At 36.2% G+C, this 19,475-nt stretch overlaps 1 protein-coding gene across 2 annotated transcripts in view; it reads right to left on the bottom strand.

The window, feature by feature from the left end:
• Positions 1 to 19,475, bottom strand: part of ENPEP (glutamyl aminopeptidase) — a 98,135-nt gene that overhangs the window by 30,343 nt on the left and 48,317 nt on the right. For both annotated transcript variants that reach the window (XM_007118401.2, XM_055086173.1), the window contains 5 exons: positions 18,147 to 18,281; positions 16,233 to 16,298; positions 11,402 to 11,467; positions 11,114 to 11,265; positions 661 to 740 (listed from right to left, as the gene is read on the bottom strand). In XM_007118401.2, coding sequence (XP_007118463.1) covers positions 661 to 740; positions 11,114 to 11,265; positions 11,402 to 11,467; positions 16,233 to 16,298; positions 18,147 to 18,281 — 499 coding nt within the window. The remainder of the gene's footprint in view (positions 1 to 660; positions 741 to 11,113; positions 11,266 to 11,401; positions 11,468 to 16,232; positions 16,299 to 18,146; positions 18,282 to 19,475) is intronic.

Below are 19,475 nucleotides of genomic sequence, written 5' to 3'. Positions count from 1 at the left end.
ATATATTTCTAGTTGATTTAAGTGAGCAGAACAGTCACAGCTGAATTTAACACAAGCATGTGCCAAGTCATTCATTTAGGGAGATGGTTAGATGGATGGATATAGATATAGGTAGTGCCTTGAGCTACTGGTGACAACTTGACAGCTTAGAAAAAATGATTTGGAGTCATTAAAGATTCTAACGTCATGCTAGTTGAAAAAAATGATAGGTCTAATTTAATGGCAGCATTTTAAAAATCAGGCTTGTTACATAACATTCTAAGAAATTCAGTGGCTTATCTGATATTTAAAAAGAAAGGAAAAGAGAAGGAACAAAGGAAGGAAGGAAAAAAAGAAGCAAGGAAAGAAGGAAGAGAGCAAAGAAAGGATGAAAATTGATACATTGATCTTCCAGTGGTTGGGTATCTGATCCTTCTCCTTTGGATATGGGTATTTATTATTGTACAAGTCATGGTAAATCATTACAAAGAATTTCTTAAGGTAAAAAAGTTCTCATTATTATAGATAAGGATTTTGGCTCACCAGTTAATTATTTAAGAGGTTTCTTTTCGCTGAAGTTTACATCATAAGTTCCATCTTTATTGTTGTTTCTTTACACTTATATTCATTTACTGTAGTACATTAATTCAAAGAAGAAATAAATCAATTGATGATATTTACCTCTTGTTTCTGACCTATTGTAGAATGTAATCCTTGATTCATTATCTTCAGTCCATTTAACTGGAATATTCCATGTGTAACTGAAGTTTTTTAAACAGAAAAATTTTAACTTATATTACTAAAAAATAAAAACATTTCCAAAGTAATAATAGACAAGCATAAAAAGCAATAGACAAGCATATTTTCCTCATAAGCAATTGTCCAGTGTATAGTATACAATTAATACAGTTAATAGAGTACTCTTTTGTGGTAAAGATAGGCTATGTAATTGCTTTCAGTTTATGTAAATCTCTAAAATTTGGAACTTTGTATCAAAAAATTAGCTAAGGATGAAAAAGTTTATTTCAATAAAAATGCCTTGAGGCTTTGGAATAAAGATATTGCATAAATATAACACATATAAAATTGAGCATTCACATACATACTTGCACAGACTTTAATATGCTATAGTTTCTGTCAAGGAACACAATACATTTTTAAGAATTCAGAAGACAATATTAAAATGCTGTGAAGGAAATGATGCATTTTAGAAATTATGTTGAAATGACACCACCACCATCATCCCTTAAAGCTTCTCATGCTCTTTAAATATCTCCTGTTTACAATCGTGAACCAGTGTGTTGCAAAGAAAAATCACCAGGCAAGCACGTTTCAGGGGGTTTTAGTGTTCCTTTTAGCTTCTTAGTATTTTCTCGTGGAGCAGGTACTTTTGATACAATGTATACTTAACATTTTAGTCTTGAAATCTCATAACAGAGGTCTTAAATGTCTTTTAGATTTTTCTCATATCATATCTTACCAGTCAGAAAACACAGGAGATCTAGAGAAAAGATGAATCTGTGTTTGGGTTTAGGTTTCAACTCAAAGTTGGCCTTGTTTTTCTTCATCTGTGATCATTCAAGTCCCTAACAGAGAATGGGGGAATGATATTTCTCCCTTTCAAGATATAATAAAATTTATGTAATGCAGGGAGAATATATATTTGCCATCTACATGAAAGAAGTAATCCTTTGTTGTCTAACTAGTGAAATGTTTTATAGATTGAACTTTTACTAGCTCTCTTGAAGGAGTTTATTGCAGTGGAATGTTTTTGGCTGTAAGTTTCATAGAACCAATACATAAATTGTTTCTTGGATCCTGTAGGAGACATGTCAGTGCTCCACCCTTATCGCCTTGAATTTCTTTGTCATTTTTGTACACCCTGGATTCCATTGTTCTTTCCCTGCCAACAGCCAGCACCTGGGTCTCTCTGTTAGAGAACTGCCCTCTGGCTGCCTGAGCAAGGAAAGCTAGAAGTTCCTGGAAGTTTACATCCTTGGATGCAGCCCTTAGCCAATGATGGATGGGCATGCAAATGTTCTTTGCCCCATCTGCAGGACCACACTGGAGCACTGTCTCTAGAACTTCCCTGCAGGGAAGTCACCCTGGACAGAACCTGTTTATTGTTGCACCTTTGCTGCTTGATATACCCCTTCCCAATCCCCCTACCAGCCTTTCCTAGACTTCCTAATGAGTCACGTTCACTTGAATGATCACCTCAGGGTCTGAGTTTAGCTAAGCCAACCTAAGAACGATCCCTTTACTAGACTAGTACTTGTAGTCTAGTAAAGTCTGTCTGTAGTATAGATAGACTAGTAATATTGCCAGAGCTTCTCGACAGATAGACAAAGAAGCATTTTTTTAAAGTCATATTCTACCTACAGATTGCATTCTTTCACTGCTCTGCTGATGTGGTGTTGCCATGTAGACTAACATTTCATTCCTCCTCACCTTTCCCCAATGCCAACCCGACAGAAACAACAGAGTATGGAGTGTCTCGATACACTACATGCACAGTTAGGATTTCACATCTCCACTGTCCCCTCTAAGACACGGTCTCTGGGACTAGCCTGTGCCTAAGAGTAGGCATAAGATATACTGCTAAGGTCATGTAAAAAATATTACTCTGAGGTCTGTAAGAGCATCATAAGACAAAAAAGGATGGAGGGTTGAGGGTATATAATATTATAGTTTTGGAACCACTTACAGGGTCTAATCTGAGTAAAATCGTAGATTGGAGAGTACAAAATGTCAAGAAATAGAAATTACATAAATGAAATGATAGAGTTTCCTATATGTTTTATGTTTTCTAAAATTCAAGAGTATCAGATTTCATTTTTTAAAGGTATAATTCACTTTTAAAATATCTAACAATATAACAGTTTCTGGCAGTATAAATATGGCCAATCTATTTTTCACTAAGGAAACTGACTTTGCCCCAAAATGACATACCTACCACCATTCTTCCACCGGTTTACATTGACTGGACTGCCAAAAGACATGTAAACTTGTCCCATAGAGAACTCTCCCTGATGGAGATGTGAAACTGGCCCATTTCTAAGAGATGGTTGAGGCCATAGTGTAAAACAGTAACTTACAAATGTGTGGGCCATTTAGATTATAAAAAGTTTCTGGTCAGTAAGAATTCCCTAATATTGGAATATTTAAGCAGTGAGAAAAGGGAAGAGGCCATTTACTTTATAATACAACTTAGCATTGTCTACCAGATAGGAATATACCTGAACAGAGAGCAGGTGAACACTAGGGTTGGAGAAAAAACCAATTCCTTTCTGGGGGCATTACGCCCCATATAATCTAATCTATAATTAGATTATATTATGATCTAACTTTTTAATCAAATGGAAAAATAAGGAATGATAACTTTCTATATAATGTCTTTTTCTCTCTTATTTGTTCAAGAGCCACTACAAATTTTTAAGAAATGTTCTCAAGAGGATAGCCCGTCTTTTCTAGGTTTATTTTCCTATGCATATATAATTTGTAACTTTTTTTTTAAAAAAGGGAACAAGTAGATTGACTTTATGATAAATGATCACTAAAAATCATGCATCTATGAATCTAAAAATTTTTTAACATCTCTGAAGGTTAAAACTAGAGAAAAATGTAAATGTTAGTATGGTTCCATGTTCTAAATCTTGATGAATACAATTTAAAGATTTATTATAACTTTAAAAGTGATTTTAGACCTGTTGATATGTTTAGTTCCCTTGGTAATAAAGTTTTTTGTTTGTGTGGAGAGGAATCTATAACCCAGTAGTAGTCTTTAAAAATGTAATCCCACAGGTTTAAAAACAGTGTTGGCTGTGTCTCTGGCTTAACAAATCAGTGGATATGAATGAGAGAAGGGAACAACTACTGTGAAGCTTTCCCAATGGAAGTTTGTTTCTCAAGAAAGAAATATATTTTTTAAATTTTATATGTGCAAACACTATTAAATAGCAGTGTTAAATATGGCCAATCTGATTTGCTAGAACATAAAACAGTAACTGTAAAAAACAATTTATGGTTAACAGAATGATCACCGAAATTATGTTCATTTATGTAATTGAATTATCACCTGATAACAAGTCAGATCTAAGTTTCAAATCATTCATATATTATGAAGAGGAAAGAGTGAAAAACAAAGAAGTTTTCTCCATCATCATCTTTCCTCTCCAAAATATAAAGAAGGAAATACAGACACTCCCTGACTGATTTCATTGAGTCTAAGACCTCAAGTTTTCCTTTGTTTTGGCATGAACTATTAATTTTCAGAACCTGCATTCCAGCAAGATATCCAGTTTCTCTGAATTTCATTTACTGTGCGAGAGCTGATTATCTGAGGTTTCCAGGGGGAGAGGCTGGTAACAGGTTTCAACAAGGTGAGCACCACTGGCTTCTCCAGTTCAGGTGCCAACCAGTTTCTTGAAGTAGCTAATTTAATAATTCTGAGTGTTCTTCATTCTCGATGCCTGGGACAGAAAGTTTTTGGCAATTTGAATTTTTGGAAACACCTGAGTGTGCTGTTCGTGTAACAATTCCCAAAGCCCTGAATTGGAAATCAGGAAACATGCTGCATGTAGTACGGTATCATGAAGTGGGTCTATAAAGATTTTTCAGTTCTCTAGAAATATGGGTATGACCTATATAGAGCAAGATGAGAGCAATGTTCTAAAAGGAGATTGTTCTCTGCAAATTCATCTAATTCAATTCCCTGCACACTGTTTATTCTTTAATTGGAAATTTTAGCTCCTCTCAACCTTTGGAACATATGCCACACAGCCCCAGCCTGGCCATTCTCCTAGGGCCGGCCCCATCAACTCTGTCACCTCTCACATGGGTCACTAGCTAGCTACAATATCATCCTAACTGGTCTCCCTGCATCCACTCTTGTCCCACCTGATCTGTTCTCCATAGTGCAGCCAGAGGGGAACTTTGAAAAATGTAAACATGATCCTGGCACTTCTCTCCTTAACATCCTTGAATTTGCACACTCTTTTGTTCAAAATCTTGAACATGGTCTGCATGCCTGTCCCCTGCCTTCCCCTCCAACTTTATCTCCCACCAGTCTTCCCAGTGCCTCTCTGTTGTCCAGTTCTTGGAGCCAGACTGCCTGCATTCAAACCGAGGATCCATCACTTACACTCTGTGCAACCTTGAATAAGTTATTTAGAAATTTTCTGCCTAAAGTTCTCTAACTGCTATAATAAAATACACTAAAGTACTTAGAATAGTGCCAGCTAGTTAGTAAATGCTCAGTAAGCATTGCATATTATATGTATAATGCTCCTTTTAAACTTTAGAGCCTTCATATATGTTGCGTTTTCTGTTTTGAAAACCCCGACAGTCATCCCCCAACACCAATTTACTCAGTTTAAATATCACTTCCTCAAGAAAGAAAGTCTTCTGTAGTCCTCTCTACTCCAACACACCTTCTGTCCCACAATTAATTCAGGCTCAGCGTATCAGTGGGCACGTGGCAGGAGAGAATAATTACTGTGAAACTTCCAAATGGAAGCTAGTTTCACTAGAGAGAAATATTTAAAAAATTTTAGTATTCAAAGGCTCTAGCAGCATTAAAATGGGCCAATTTAATTTGCTAGAACATAAAACAATAACTGTAAAAGAACCAGTTTATAGTTATTAAATGCTTCCTGAGACACCTTCGACACTATATTTCTCCTTCCTCATGTTATATTAATTGCTACTGAATAATTGATCTTGTGATGATTTATATATGTGACTGTAAAATGAGGTCAGTGAGACTATTAAAAAAGGAAGAGGGTGAAGGGTCTTTTCAGTGGAAATCGGGTAGTGGAGATTAGAGGCCACCTGGAGTGTGGTGAGTGCAAAATTCTCTCCACCCAAAGCACGTATTAAGAAGTTAAAAGACAATTAAAATCGGCATGGGTGAAATTGGAATGTTGTCCAGGGGACCAAGGTGTTGCTCTCATTTAGCCAAGATCCTGTCTAGGAGGGGGCTCAGCTGGGTGATGAAGGTTGGAGATGACATCCCCAAAGTGGTACACCCAGGTTCCTGTGGCCAGCTCCAGTGGCTAGGGGGGGCGTCCTGAGATCGTGATTTTGTTCTCTTCATTTGGGAGCGGTTGGCACCCCAGAAATGTATACAGAAATAACTAGTTATACAGAAATGGCTATATTATTAATACTTTTGTAAAAGTTGTATTCATACAAGTGTAATAAGTTTTGAAATCACTGGCTGTGTGGCACGTGTTTTGTCAGCTTTTACAATATTTGGTATGTTTTAAAAATCTGGCAAATTAGAGGAAATGACGTATTGGATTTGTAATTTTATCTGACATTCTTAGAATACCTTAACTCAGTAGTCATGTTTAAATGCCTATAAAAGTCTGATTTGGGTGAGGTTTTTTTGTTGTTAATTTTATTGCAGTAGAGTTGATTTACAATGTTGTGTTAATTTCAGGTGTACAGCAAAGTGATTCAGTTATACATATACATATATTCATTCTTTTTTCAGATTCTTTTCCCATATAGGTTATTACAGAATATTGAATAGAGTTCCCTGTGCTATATAGTAGGCCCTTGTTGGTTATCTATTTTATATATGGTAGTGTGTGTATGTTAATCCCAAACTCCTAATTTATCCCTCCCCTGCATGTTTCCCCTTTGGTAACCATAAGTTTGTTTGCAAAATCTGTGAGTTTGTTTCTGTTTTGTAAACAAGTTTATTTATATCATTTTTTTTTTTTTTTTTGCGGTACGCGGGCCTCTCACTGTTGTGGCCTCTCCCGTTGCGGAGCACAGGCTCCGGACGCGCAGGCTCAGCGGCCATGGCTCACGGGCCCAGCCGCTCCGCGGCCTGTGGGATCTTCCCGGACCGGGGCACGAACCCGTGTCCCCTGCATTGGCAGGCGGATTCTCAACCACTGCGCCACCAGGGAAGCCCTATTTATATCATTTTTAAAATTAGATTCCACATGAGTGATATCATATATTTGTCTTTCTCTGGCTTACTTCACTCAGTGTGATAATCTCTAGGTCCATCCATGTTGCTGCAAATGGCATTATTTCGTTCTTTTTTATGGCTGAGTAATATTCCATTGTATACATGTACCACATCTTCTTTATCCATTCCTCTGTTGATGGACATTTAGATTGCTTCCATGTCTTGGCTATTGTAAATACTGCTGCAATGAACATTGGGGTGTGTGTATCTTTTCAAATTATGGTTTTCTCTGGAATATGCCCAGGAGTGGGATTGCTGGATCATATGGTAGTACTATTTTTTGTTTTTTAAGGAACTTCCATACTGTTCTCCATAGTGGTTGTACCAATTAATATTCCCACCAACAGTGTAGGAAGTTTCCCTTCTCTCCACACCCTCTCCGGCATTTATTGTTTGTAGACTTTTTGATGCTGGTCATTCTGACTGGTGTGAGGTGATACCTCATTGTAGTTTTGATTTGCATTTCTTTGATATTTAGTTATGTTGAGCATCTTTTCATGTACTAGGAAAGTCTGATTTTGTAAAGTTAAAGGTTTGATTCTTTTTTTTTCCTTTTTGGTTGTTAAGGTTTAATGTGTTTGAAAATGCCCAAGAAATTTGATATACTATATTTATGAATTTTAATTTGTTAGATTCATAAAAATGTATAGAAAAGTCTTTTTAGAAATTAGATTCATAAAACTGTGTCTTTCGGTGTTTATATTTGAAATTATAAATGGAATTTAATAAGATTTTAAGTGGTGATGTTTAGAAGTTTCTTATAAATGATATATGCAAAATAATTTGATTGATTGAGTTTGTAATTGCTGTTAAAATGTTTGGAGAATTTCATTTATGCATTGTAAATAAAAACATCCTTAATCAAAAACTGGGAAAACCACTATTGAAAAGCCACTGTCTCCTACACCCTTTCCACAGACCAGCACCTCTCTCAGAAGCAGCCCCTTTTAAAGGCTTCTGGTTTTAGTTCTTCTGATGTCTAATACTGTAACTCTAAATGCCTCTATATTTTTTTAGATAGTATTTATTAACTCACCCATGAGAGAGGGTGATTTAGTTCACTTATACTACTTTCTTTTTCGTTCCCCCTTTAACAGTCAAATTATAATAAAGCAAAATTATTATTATTAGACTTTCTATAGGTTACAATTGTTCCTTTAAATAATATACCCATACTGCCTTTTCTTGTTTTATAAATTTTAGTACTGTTACTCTCTCCTAACTGTAGAATAAGGTTATCTTGTGCAGTGCTGATAAATGCTTAACAACCAGCTCTCAGGTCAGGGGTGGAAAGTGGAATGTAGTATTTGCTGATTTCCATTAACTCACATCATGACCAATTTCAGGCTACTGAAATGATGTCACTGAGTTGGGATTAAAGCCAGCTTCGGTCCACCACTGAATCAGTATCCAGTATCCTTTCTTTCCACCTTTTCTTCCTCTTCCACCTCCTTTCTTCTGTCAGCTATTTTTTCTTGTTACAATGTTAAATAAGATGGTTTATATTTACAATCTAACCTGTCACTATAACAAATATTAACATGTTATCCATTGGTTGATTATAAAAGCTAAAAGACAATAACACATACGAAATTATGCTCTATACATATTGCTGGCTGAGAAGTGTGTTGGAGTCATATTTCCTTCTCAATGGTCTGATTTCATGGCCCTTGAGTCACTTAAATGAAAATTTCCCCTAACACCCTAACATAAGGGTAAAACAGACTCCTCTTCCTTATACTTTATCAATGGCATAAAAGCATTCTACCTGCTTCATATTTTTGGATCACAATTTTTACATACAGCCTTGATTTTGTTTTTTTCTAATTTTCTTCTTTATAGTTGGCCAGACTGATGGGCCTTCACCAATTCCCCAATTCTGCCATCCTCCCAATTATACTCTCTTTTTCCTGGGGATCATCTAACTCAGCCCCAGTCATCCTGCTCTTATGGCACTGTGAGCCCACTGGATCGCTTTTGGTCTGCATTTCCTTTCATGGCTCTCCTAGGTTGCATGAACTGTTTCCTGGATCCTGTGTCTTCCTCTTTTTTTGATTTATTCATATTTTTTTCTCTTCAGGCTCCAATCCCCCTGGACTGTAGCCTTAGTAACCTTCTAACAAGTGCTGTGTGGAAAGCATTTTCTGGGGCTGCATGTCAGAAACTATCTTCACTGTGCTTATACGTTTGGTTTAGGGAACTGCGTAGAGAATTAGAGGTTGAAAATATTTTTTGCATCCACGTTTTAAATGACTGCTTCATTTTTTTCTTGAGTTCAGAGTTGTTGTAAAGAAGTCTAATGCCACACTAACTCATGTGCCCTTGTTTTCTGAAATTTCATGAGGCTATAGCTAGGTATGTTTTTGGTGTTTTTTTTTTTCCTTTTTGTACTGTGTAGTCAGTGGGGCCTTTTAATCAGAATCCTTGTGCACTTTATTATTTCTTTGGTACAGTTTGCCCCTTAAGTTTCTCTATTTTCTTTTTTTGAGAGACTTCTATTAGTTGGTTGCTAGATTTTCCATATTTGTCTTCTGTTTCATATTTGCCAGTTCTATGTGTGTTTGTCCCGTACTTTTAGGGAATTCCCCAAATTTATTTCTAGTTGGTCTATTAATTTTTTTGACAACCAAAATTTAATCTTTCATAGATCTTTTATATTCTCAGTTTGTCTTTTCGAAAACATTCTGCTCTTAGTTAATGGATATAATAGCTTCTTTGATCTCAATATATTTCATAAATTTATTTTTTATTTCAGTTATGTCTCTTATAGAGATAGGTTTCTTGTTTGTTCATGTGAGATTTTACCTTTTATGCTTTTAGATTTTTTTCATGTGTCTTGCGATCCTTGATTGTTCATTCATATTTAAGAAAGAAGGACTAAATTGGTTATTCTTGGTGTCTTGTATGTAATCCCTCTACTGTTGAGAAGGGAGGTATATATATATATATATATATATATATATATATATTTAACATCTTTATTGGTGGTCACAAACCACTGAGATGATCTCCCTGTGCTGTGCGGCTGCTTCCCACTAGCTATCTCTTTTACGTTTGGTAGTGTGTGTATGTTCATGCCACTCTCTCACTTCGTCCCAGCTTACCCTTCCCCCTCCCCATATCCTCAAGTCCATTCCCTAGTAGGTCTGTGTCTTTATTCCCATCTTACCCCTACGTTCTTCATGACCTTTTATTTTTTTTCTTAGATTCCATATATAGGTGTTAGCATACGGTATTTGTTTTTCTCTTTCTGACTTACTTCACTCTGTATGACAGACTCTAGGTCCATCCACCTCACCACAAATAACTCAATTTCGTTTCTTTTTATGGCTGAGTAGAGAAGGGAGGTATATTTTTGAAACTGACTTCTCTGCTGAACAGGAAGTCTGACTACAGGCTCTGTGTATGTATGAGGGGAGCTGGCAGCTCCAGCCCATTCATCCTACAAATGCCACAAGGAGGAAAGCTTTACTTTGGGTGTCCCAACCAAATGGAAATCGTTAGCTCTCCTCTACGTCTTGGTCAATTTCTTTAGGAAAAAAAGCCCTCTGGATTTTTGCCTTGGGTCATTGCCAGACTTTTGAGAGCTCTGTGCAGAGGAAAGAATGGCAGTCAATGAAGGGAAAGTGGAGGGGGAGGGGTCTGGCTGGCACAACTGTCCTGAATCCAGATTTCAAATTAATTGCCCTCTTTTCAGCCTCACTCCTGCTGTCCACTCTGAGTGCTGCCACTGAGCCCAGAGCCTGTATAGGGATAGGGGAAATCAGCTTCCACCTCCACTGAAAGTCTCTTTTTATCTGGCTGCATCTTCCTCTGTTTGTTTTCTGTCTCTATTTCTCCCTCTGCTTTTCTTCATCTAGAATTTTATGATGCATTTAGCCCTTCCTATTTTCTTTACTTCTCTGAGTTTATTTCTTTTAGTACTTCTGTTTCTTTCTTCAGTGATTTCTGGGAAGAATAGTACTTGCATGCATGTGCTCAGTCCATCATTTGGAACCTGAAGACAACTGAGCTATTTCTGAATGCCTTTGTTTCCCTAAAGACACTGTGCTTAAGCATCAGGTACTGAAGAGCAAGGTCTAAGCAAATGGCCAGTATTTCCATCAAATTTCTGCTTTTCTCCTGAAATGCATTATAGATTCTTACCCAAAAATTGAATGTGGCTCAGAAGAATTAACTCTCGAGTCCAACAGAAAGCGTTTCTGTGTGATGTTCCTCATATCTTCCACATTAAGTACAGGATAACCCATCTGATTGGTCCAGGTGTCCATTACTTCTTTCACTGGTAGATTACTTGCCTAAGATTTTTTTTAAAAATGGAGAATAATCAATCAACAAGTAAGGGGAAATAAAAGGATAGAATAATCAGATAAAGAAATGATTGATAAATCATTTGTTAATCAAAGAAATATTTGAGGATATACTCCTCCTTACCTCTTCAAGTGCTGCCCAAAAATCTGATGTTTTGGCATTGTTAAATTTGTATTTTTCCAAGTAACTCTGCATGTGAAAGATAACAAGTATTTCAAAAGTCAATGTTTGCTTTTTCCATACTTCCACAACATGAGCTGAACCCTTCAACATGTCTCGCTCTAATGAATAATATAGCAAATGTACCTAGAATGAAAATCAAATGATATGCCATATGCAAAACATTTTGTAACCTATAAAAACACTGTACAAATAATGATTTATTTGTAAAGCATAAGGAGTATTTTTTCTTATTAATGAGATAATTCTCTTTTTTTGTTTTCTCTTTTTTTAGTCTAATGGAATTGTGAACAGGTGAGGGAAAGAGTTTAATTTTTTCAGGACAACCAGTATAAGATGCTTAAGGACCGTCAACTATTTAGCAAGCAGTTAACAGTCCATAACATTTTTGATCCACTAGGAAAAAAGATCCATAATTCTATGATGTTCACTTATTGGTGTTAACCTGTCCACTGCTGGCTGCATCCCCTACCTTTATTTACACCAGTAGTGTTTTCTCATCTCACACACTAGATGACCCCATCACACATGAGTGATTGAAGTGATATGCAAAGATAAAACTGGTGAGCTCGGCTCTAAGCCAAGGCTCAGCAAACCTTTTCTGTAAAAAGCTGTATAGTAAAGATTTTAAGTGTTGTGAGACATATAGTCTCTGTCACAACTAGTCAACTCTGCCCAAATAGCACAAAAGCAGTCATAGATAATATGTAAATGAATGAGAATGGCTGTTTTCCAATAAAATGTTATTTATGCACACTGATATTTGAATTCCATACAACTTTCACATGTCATGAAATATTCTTTTGATTTTTTCCAACCGTTCAAAATTGTAGAAGTGATTTTCATTTGCAGACCTTACAAAAATGGGTGGTGGGCTGGATTTGGCCTGCAAGCTGTAATAGTAGTTTACAGACTCCTGCTCTAAATAAATGAATATACAGTCTTCTGAATAATAATAATCATGATGATGATGGCTAAATTGGGAAAATTATTGACTCTAAAGAGTAAGATTTCATTTTTCAAATATTTAAAAAATACAAATCTTTTAACTACAAGGCTCTCTTTTTGTCAGTTCTAGTCACAAAATCTCTCTATATATGAGTTTTCAGGCATAATAGAGAAAATTCCTTGTCTTCTTCTAATCTCGTAATTGGGCACTACTTATGGTTCTCCAGGAAACCTTCCAGAACTCCTGCTGTATCACTCCTCTGTTATGCTCTAGAATTGTCCTGTTTAAAATGTGGAAGTCTTTGATAGAAATAGAACCTTCTTAAGTGGGCTTTGAACCTTCAAAGAAAATAACCAGTGGTTGACTTTGCTCATATCATTTTCACTCTAAGTTGCTCTAATTTTCAGGAGGTGCTATACCTTAGTCCTGTTATCTTCTAAATTCCTCTTTTTAGGCATAGAGAGATAAAACAATATTATCTGGACTGCTCCAAGATGCCTGGGAGAGGGTTGAGGCCAGTTTGGAATGCTGCCTTCATATTTGTTCTTTTGATTGGCTCACTGCTCAGCACTACCACTGGAGGGCAGGCAAAGGAAGGGAGAAGAAATGAAAGGCACATATTCTGTATCAAATTTAGGTGTTCGTTCCAGAGTTTTGCATAGATCATTCATTCCTTCTTAGTGAAATAATTGGATGCTCGGAATAGTAATAATTATAATCATAGCTACCTGTTAATGGTGATTTCTAGTGAATAGTATCTTCTTAAAATTAATTTAGAGGAGTTTCTTTGTATATTCACAGTGCCTTGTACTTAGAAACATGCAATCTTGGAACTGAAAGGAACCTTAAATACTATTTTATACAACTCTCACATTTTGGGCATGAAGGAAACTGGTGTCTAGAGAGGTGAAGAGATTTGCCTGAGATTACGGTGAAGAGACTTCTGAATCCTGGATCAGTTTGTGTGGTTTTCGTCACTGTTGTTATTGTTACTGTTTTTTAAATTGCAGTTTCTTCACCTTAGCTAGAGGCTTATATAAGCAGTATATTAAAAGGAACTAATTTTATTTTGTTTAGATTAGTGCTTTTGAATATTCTATATTAAGAAATTTCCTTCTTCACCTTGCATAATCACGATGCAGTCATTCCAGTCAAAAGTTCACGATGACCTAGGTCCCCCAATAATAGTCCCTCAGTTAGTATCAGTGTGCACAAAGGAAAAGAACAGTGTTTCTATGACTAGTATCTCAGGAAGGGACAGGACATTTTCCAGTTGAACCATTCCTGTCTTATCAGCGATACTACTGATACTAGGAGAAAAAGAAAGGATGGATATATTTCTCAGCTTCTATTTCATGACCATAAATTGTTATCAGTGCCCCATAATTTAATATGCTTTTTTACATACAAGCACAGCCTGAAAGATTTTCCAGTTGATGGTTTTACTCTTAATTCCCCTCACTCTGTACCTACTTTGCTGTCTGAGATTGGGTTTGGGGTTAAGGTGATGAGCATGAAAGAGAACAGAGAGCTGGCCATCCCCAGAGTTAGTGCCACACCAGGTTAGCTAATGAAGAGTCACTTTTGGTAGAAAGTTAGTATTTGCAAGGGAAAAGTCTTGGACAGTGTCACATATTGTGGGGTTTAGGGGCAGCAGTCATAGCATGATGATAAATCAAGGAGAGATACATTTGGATACTAGAATTATGTGAAGGGATGTTCCCATTGGTTTGAGAGCTTATTGAGTGTGGCCTATATTGATCATATACTATTTTCAGATACTAGCTAGTGTTTGAAGATTGAAGGCAAAAAATGAGTGTTTCAGTGTCTTTTTGTAAATTAATTCCATAGCACTATAATGATATGAAAATTAGTATCTATTCGTTCTGGCGCCATCTGTAGTTGCAGTTAGGGTGGAGGAAGATGGTTTTAACGTGAGAAATATTAGTTTTAGACTGGACTGGGTTTTTAATTAATTATATCACAGATATGAGCTAAATAAAATGCAAGAGTATTATTAAATTATTAGAATAGGTATTCTCTTTTAAAGACTCTTTTGGTACTTCTCAAAAAAAGTTAATATGAAAAATTATTTAATTTGAAGTCCACTTTGAAGATTCCAAGAACGTGTTATTCATCAGTTTAATTTAGAATGAAAACTATGCAAATGAAATTTTAATTTACTTTTAAAAAGGAATTGTCTTTGTTTATTTTTATATTCTATATTATTTATTATAGACCATTCATTCATTCAAGAAGCGTTTTTTGGATCTTCTAACATCTGTAATGCACTCTTCTAGGCATGGGAGTATATGCAAAGATATAGAAGACACAGTTCCTCACAAAAGGTGCTTACAGTTAGAGAAGTATGAAATTTGAGTCTGAAGCTGATGAAAAGTTTACAAGATGTTCTAATGTACACTTAAGAACAAACACATAGCTTCTCTGTTTCCTCCTAATGTCCACACAGAATATTTTATTCATGGACAAAAGTAGTAAAATGTACTGATATGCTCCCTGAATATTTCCTAAATCCTGGTCTTATTTTTTACTTTAATAGTCACCTAGGAGTTTAAGTATTGGGTAAAAGGGGACCATTTCCTTTTATGGTATTATGGAGAATGCTGATTGCCACATAAGAAGACTTGGCAGTAGTGAGAGCTGTAGGAATGGTGGGCAGGCACTGTCCTGGGGAATCACATCCAAAGGAAGTACTGGTACCCTTTGGGAGAGCTAACAGGGCACTGCTCTCACCCATTTTCTATTTTATGGATTGGATACTATCAGCGCTGCTCTGCCTACTACCTGGGATGTCACAGCAGTGGGGATGGAGATGGAAGAGAAAGACTAGGAAGACAGTTCCATCCCTAGGCTGCAACAGAGCCAACCTGCAGACAGGACAGTTACAGGGACACAAGGTAGCAATGGTGGTAATATAAATAATATGAAACCCTGAGAGGACTGGCTTATGGTCTAGAAGAACAGCAATGGAATTGAAACATCCACTGGAGGAATGAGCTTAAGTGGGATGTGTGAAATGCTTTAAGAAATTGATTATTTCTCTTTCCAAACGGAAGCAGGCCCTCTTTATTCACTGACTTTATCATAATAGGAATATGTGTGTTAACCATTTTATAATCCAATAATAAGGGAAAAGTCCTTTTAAAAACTATAATGGAAGAGCTTTATAGATAGATTTAAATTTTTATGTTATGTTGCTATGGACTGAATTGTGTTCCCCCAAAATTCATACTTTGAAGGCCTAATGCCCAATGTGATGGTATTTGGAGATGAGGCTTTTGGGAGGTTTAGGGTGAGGTTTAGATGAGGTCATGAGGGTGAGAGCCTCAGTGTCCTTATAAGAAGAGACACCAGAAGGTTCTCTCTCTCTCTGCCATGTGAGGACACAGCAAAAGGGTGACCATCTGGAAGCCAGAAAGAAAACTCTCACCGAAAACTGAGTCTGCCAGCACCTTGGTCTTGGACTTCTTAGTCTACAGATCTGTGAGAAAATAAATTTCTGTTGTTATGCCACCCAATCTATGGTGTTTTGTTATGGCAGACTGAGCTAATACACATGTAAAGGGTGTAAAAAATAACTAAGTAATGTTTCACTTCTCTGTGAAACTTTTGTTAAATGACAGTTACAGATACAACGTAGGTACTAACCTGGATGTGATCACCTTTTTGTGTTTTGCAATATTATCCTTGAGCAAGGAAAGGAAAAGTAAAAAGGGAATTGTCCTTAATTAATCACATATCTTAACATTCATCAGCCATATATCAGTGTAGTTTTTGAATAATATTAAAAGTAATAAATCATACCTGACATCCTTTTTGAAATTTCTCTGGTGTTATCCAGTCTTCAAGCATTCTCAAAATGGAAGCTCCCTATGATGGAAAAGAATGGCAAGTTAAATTAATAAAGGATATGTAAGAAACAAATATCAGTGATCACTATTGTGACTAGTATTTCATGATCATATTTGTGAGACAATGTCTTTAAGATGATTCTGCTAAATTATATGGCTATCACTCTGTGATTTTAGGATGAAAATACCACTTGGCATACCCCCTGTATCTATGCTTCTAAAATAACTGAAAGGCAAGGAGAAATTGATAAAATGGCCATCGTTTCAGTAACAAGGTTCAAATAATTATTGCACTTCACCACATGAACCAGTAGATGGGGCTTTCCTAATGAAAGAGAAACTGAAAAAAGTTTTAGAAAAGTCATGTTCTTTGATGAACAAGGAAAGCAACTTCAGGATAAAATTCTGGCTACTTCTTAAGTATATTGGAATATTTGGGAAAAATAATTATATTTTAACAGAGGGGGGAGTAGACAGTTGAGCAATTAATCTGGTCAGATAGTTTAATATAGATTACGTATATAATTTAGGCATAAAATGCTACTCTTCCAAAGTGGTTTATCTCATTTGATTTTATTTAGTCTGAAGAGTCTGATGAATACTTCTGCTCTCTATTTGCTTTTCATATGTTATAAGATTAATTTTAAATGCATTATTCATAGGTTTAAAAATCAATTTTCAAGTAACTGACCAGAAAAACATTGCTTCCCCATTTAAGTTAGCAATTTCTACTGTAATTTATTAAAATATGTTATTTTTGTACCTAGTATGAAGCTAAAGGCTTAGAAACATGTATTTATTTCTGACCTAATACCTTATACCCATGGAATATCTAGGACTTAGGAAGAAGCTGATTTAATAAATATAAATGTCTTTATGTGAATTATTAGAATATACTATAAGTGGATTAGAGATTTTCCTTTTAACAGAAAGATAAAAAGAGTCATTGACAATATAAAAGAAAAATGAGTAAAGGAAGCCTGAAATAATGCCATGAGAACATATGAGAGGGAAAGCCGAAAAATATGATGCTATAAACTTCAAATACTAATATATAGAAGGCTTTTTCACTAAAGCCAATTTTATCTAGTATTCACTTTAATAATTATAATATTTTGTCTTAAATAAAACTTTGGGTATCACCCAGAACAGTAAAATGTATTAGTTTACAGTGGCTTTTGAACAACTTAACCTAGTGGGTAAACCACAAGAGGCTGGGGTGGAAAATTGACTAAAATATGTTGCATACAGGTGTGGAATATGTTTAGAAGAGAAGCTACAGGAGAAGTTGTGGGAGAAAAATGGGTGGCATAAAGCTTCAGGTCACTATGGGTTATTAGCAACTTTTCATAAAATTTTACTGGACAAAAATGCCCCATCTATGACATGCTAACAAATTCATCTTTAAATCGTATATAAAAATGGATGAAAGTAATTCCTTCAAACGGAATTGGATTTAAGTGCTTACTGGAAGCATTCTACTAGAAAAGGTGTCCACATATATGGCACTTCTCATTGACCACATGGCAGAAAAAGAAGATTTACTGTGTTTTAAAAAATCATGTCAAATAACTTTAAATTGGATGCTTAAAGGGTAAATGTTCAGTTATCAGAATGATAGCCGTTATAAACAAAAGTAAAAAGAGAAACTTTTAAAACTCTGATTCAGAATCCTGTGACAATGACCAGCATTGATCATTTCTGCTGAAAATTACAAACTATTGAATATTCAGCACTTGGAATAAGTTCTACACTGTTTCCCAAAGCCCATTAACATAGTATAACCATTCTTACCATTTTTAGGCATTTACTAAGAGAAAAACCACTAAACAGGAAGACATTCAAGACAGTGTTATATTTTCCACACCTTGCTGTAGGAAATCCCATCAAAAACAGATGTTATTTCATCAGGAGTTGTCACAGTGGCTATAATTGGGTGTGAAGATATCAAAGAATCCTCCTCTTGTACAGGTAGTACATCTTCAAGTAGCATCTGATCACGCTGAAATGACAGAATGAACCAAAGAAATCTAGCACTTCCTTTATAGTTTGTATGGTTTGTATGTCAAAATATCATTTATATAATACACATTGGGGGAAATAAATATAAATGACTTATTATTTAAAACAAATATTAGATGTTCAAATTAATCATATTTTGCACTGATTTTTCTACACTGATTCCATTTCCTTCTACTTATAATTCCCTTGACTTCACCCCTATATGGCAGGCCAAGAAGACAGAAGCATTTATAAATTCTGTTTCTGCTACTTCTGTGTGACTTTCAGACATGAGCCAAACTTTTCAAGCCCTGTTCCATATGTGTGCAACAAGCATGATGATATCACCCCACAGATTTGTCTGAGACTTAAGGAAACGTGTTGATTTGCCAAAAATTGTTTTAGGGGTCTTTTTCCATTAATCATTGGAATTTGGATGATTCGTAATTAATTGAAGAAAACATTAACTTTTGCTTTAGTTCTAATAATTACCTTCTCATTCCTGTCCTAGGTTTTCTCAGCAAAATAGAGTGTTTGAGAGGTCTAGCACTATAGTCAAACTTCATAGGTTCAAAGCTCAGTTTCTCCACTTTCTAGACATGTGAGTTTAAGTAATTTCCCTCACCCATGATGGCAGCTACTTTTTTAGAAATGTGCAGAGGATTTAATGAGATAATGCATGGCAGCCATTTGACATAGTACCTGGCACAGAGTGAAAACCTAACACACTAGCTGCTGTTATTATTTTGATTCTTTTGTTTGTTTGTTTTTTGTTTTGTTTTGTTTTTTGCGGTATGCGGACCTCTCACTGCTGTGGCCTCTCCCGTTGCGGAGCACAGGCTCCGGACACGCAGGCTCAGTGGCCATGGCTCACGGGCCCAGCCGCTCCGCGGCATGTGGGATCCTCCCGGACTGGGGCACGAACCCGTGTCCCCTACATCGGCAGGCGGACTCTCAACCACTGCGCCACCAGGGAAGCCCTATTTTGATTCTTAATCAATTAGATTCTGAAATCTAGTTCTATTAAATCACTAATAATAAAAATCAAAAGCTTTATTTGTTGTTTTTTTTTTTTTTTTGTGGTACGCGGGCCTCTCACTGTTGTGGCCTCCCCCGTTGCGGAGCACAGGCTCCGGACGCACAGGCTCAGCGGCCATGGCCCACGGGCCCAGCCGCTCCGCGGCATGTGGGATCC

This window comes from Physeter macrocephalus, chromosome 7, assembly GCF_002837175.3.
Source record: "Physeter macrocephalus isolate SW-GA chromosome 7, ASM283717v5, whole genome shotgun sequence".
Taxonomy (NCBI): domain Eukaryota; kingdom Metazoa; phylum Chordata; class Mammalia; order Artiodactyla; family Physeteridae; genus Physeter; species Physeter macrocephalus.
The sequence above is the reverse complement of the archived record's forward strand: the minus strand, read 5'-3'. Positions and strand labels throughout refer to the sequence as shown.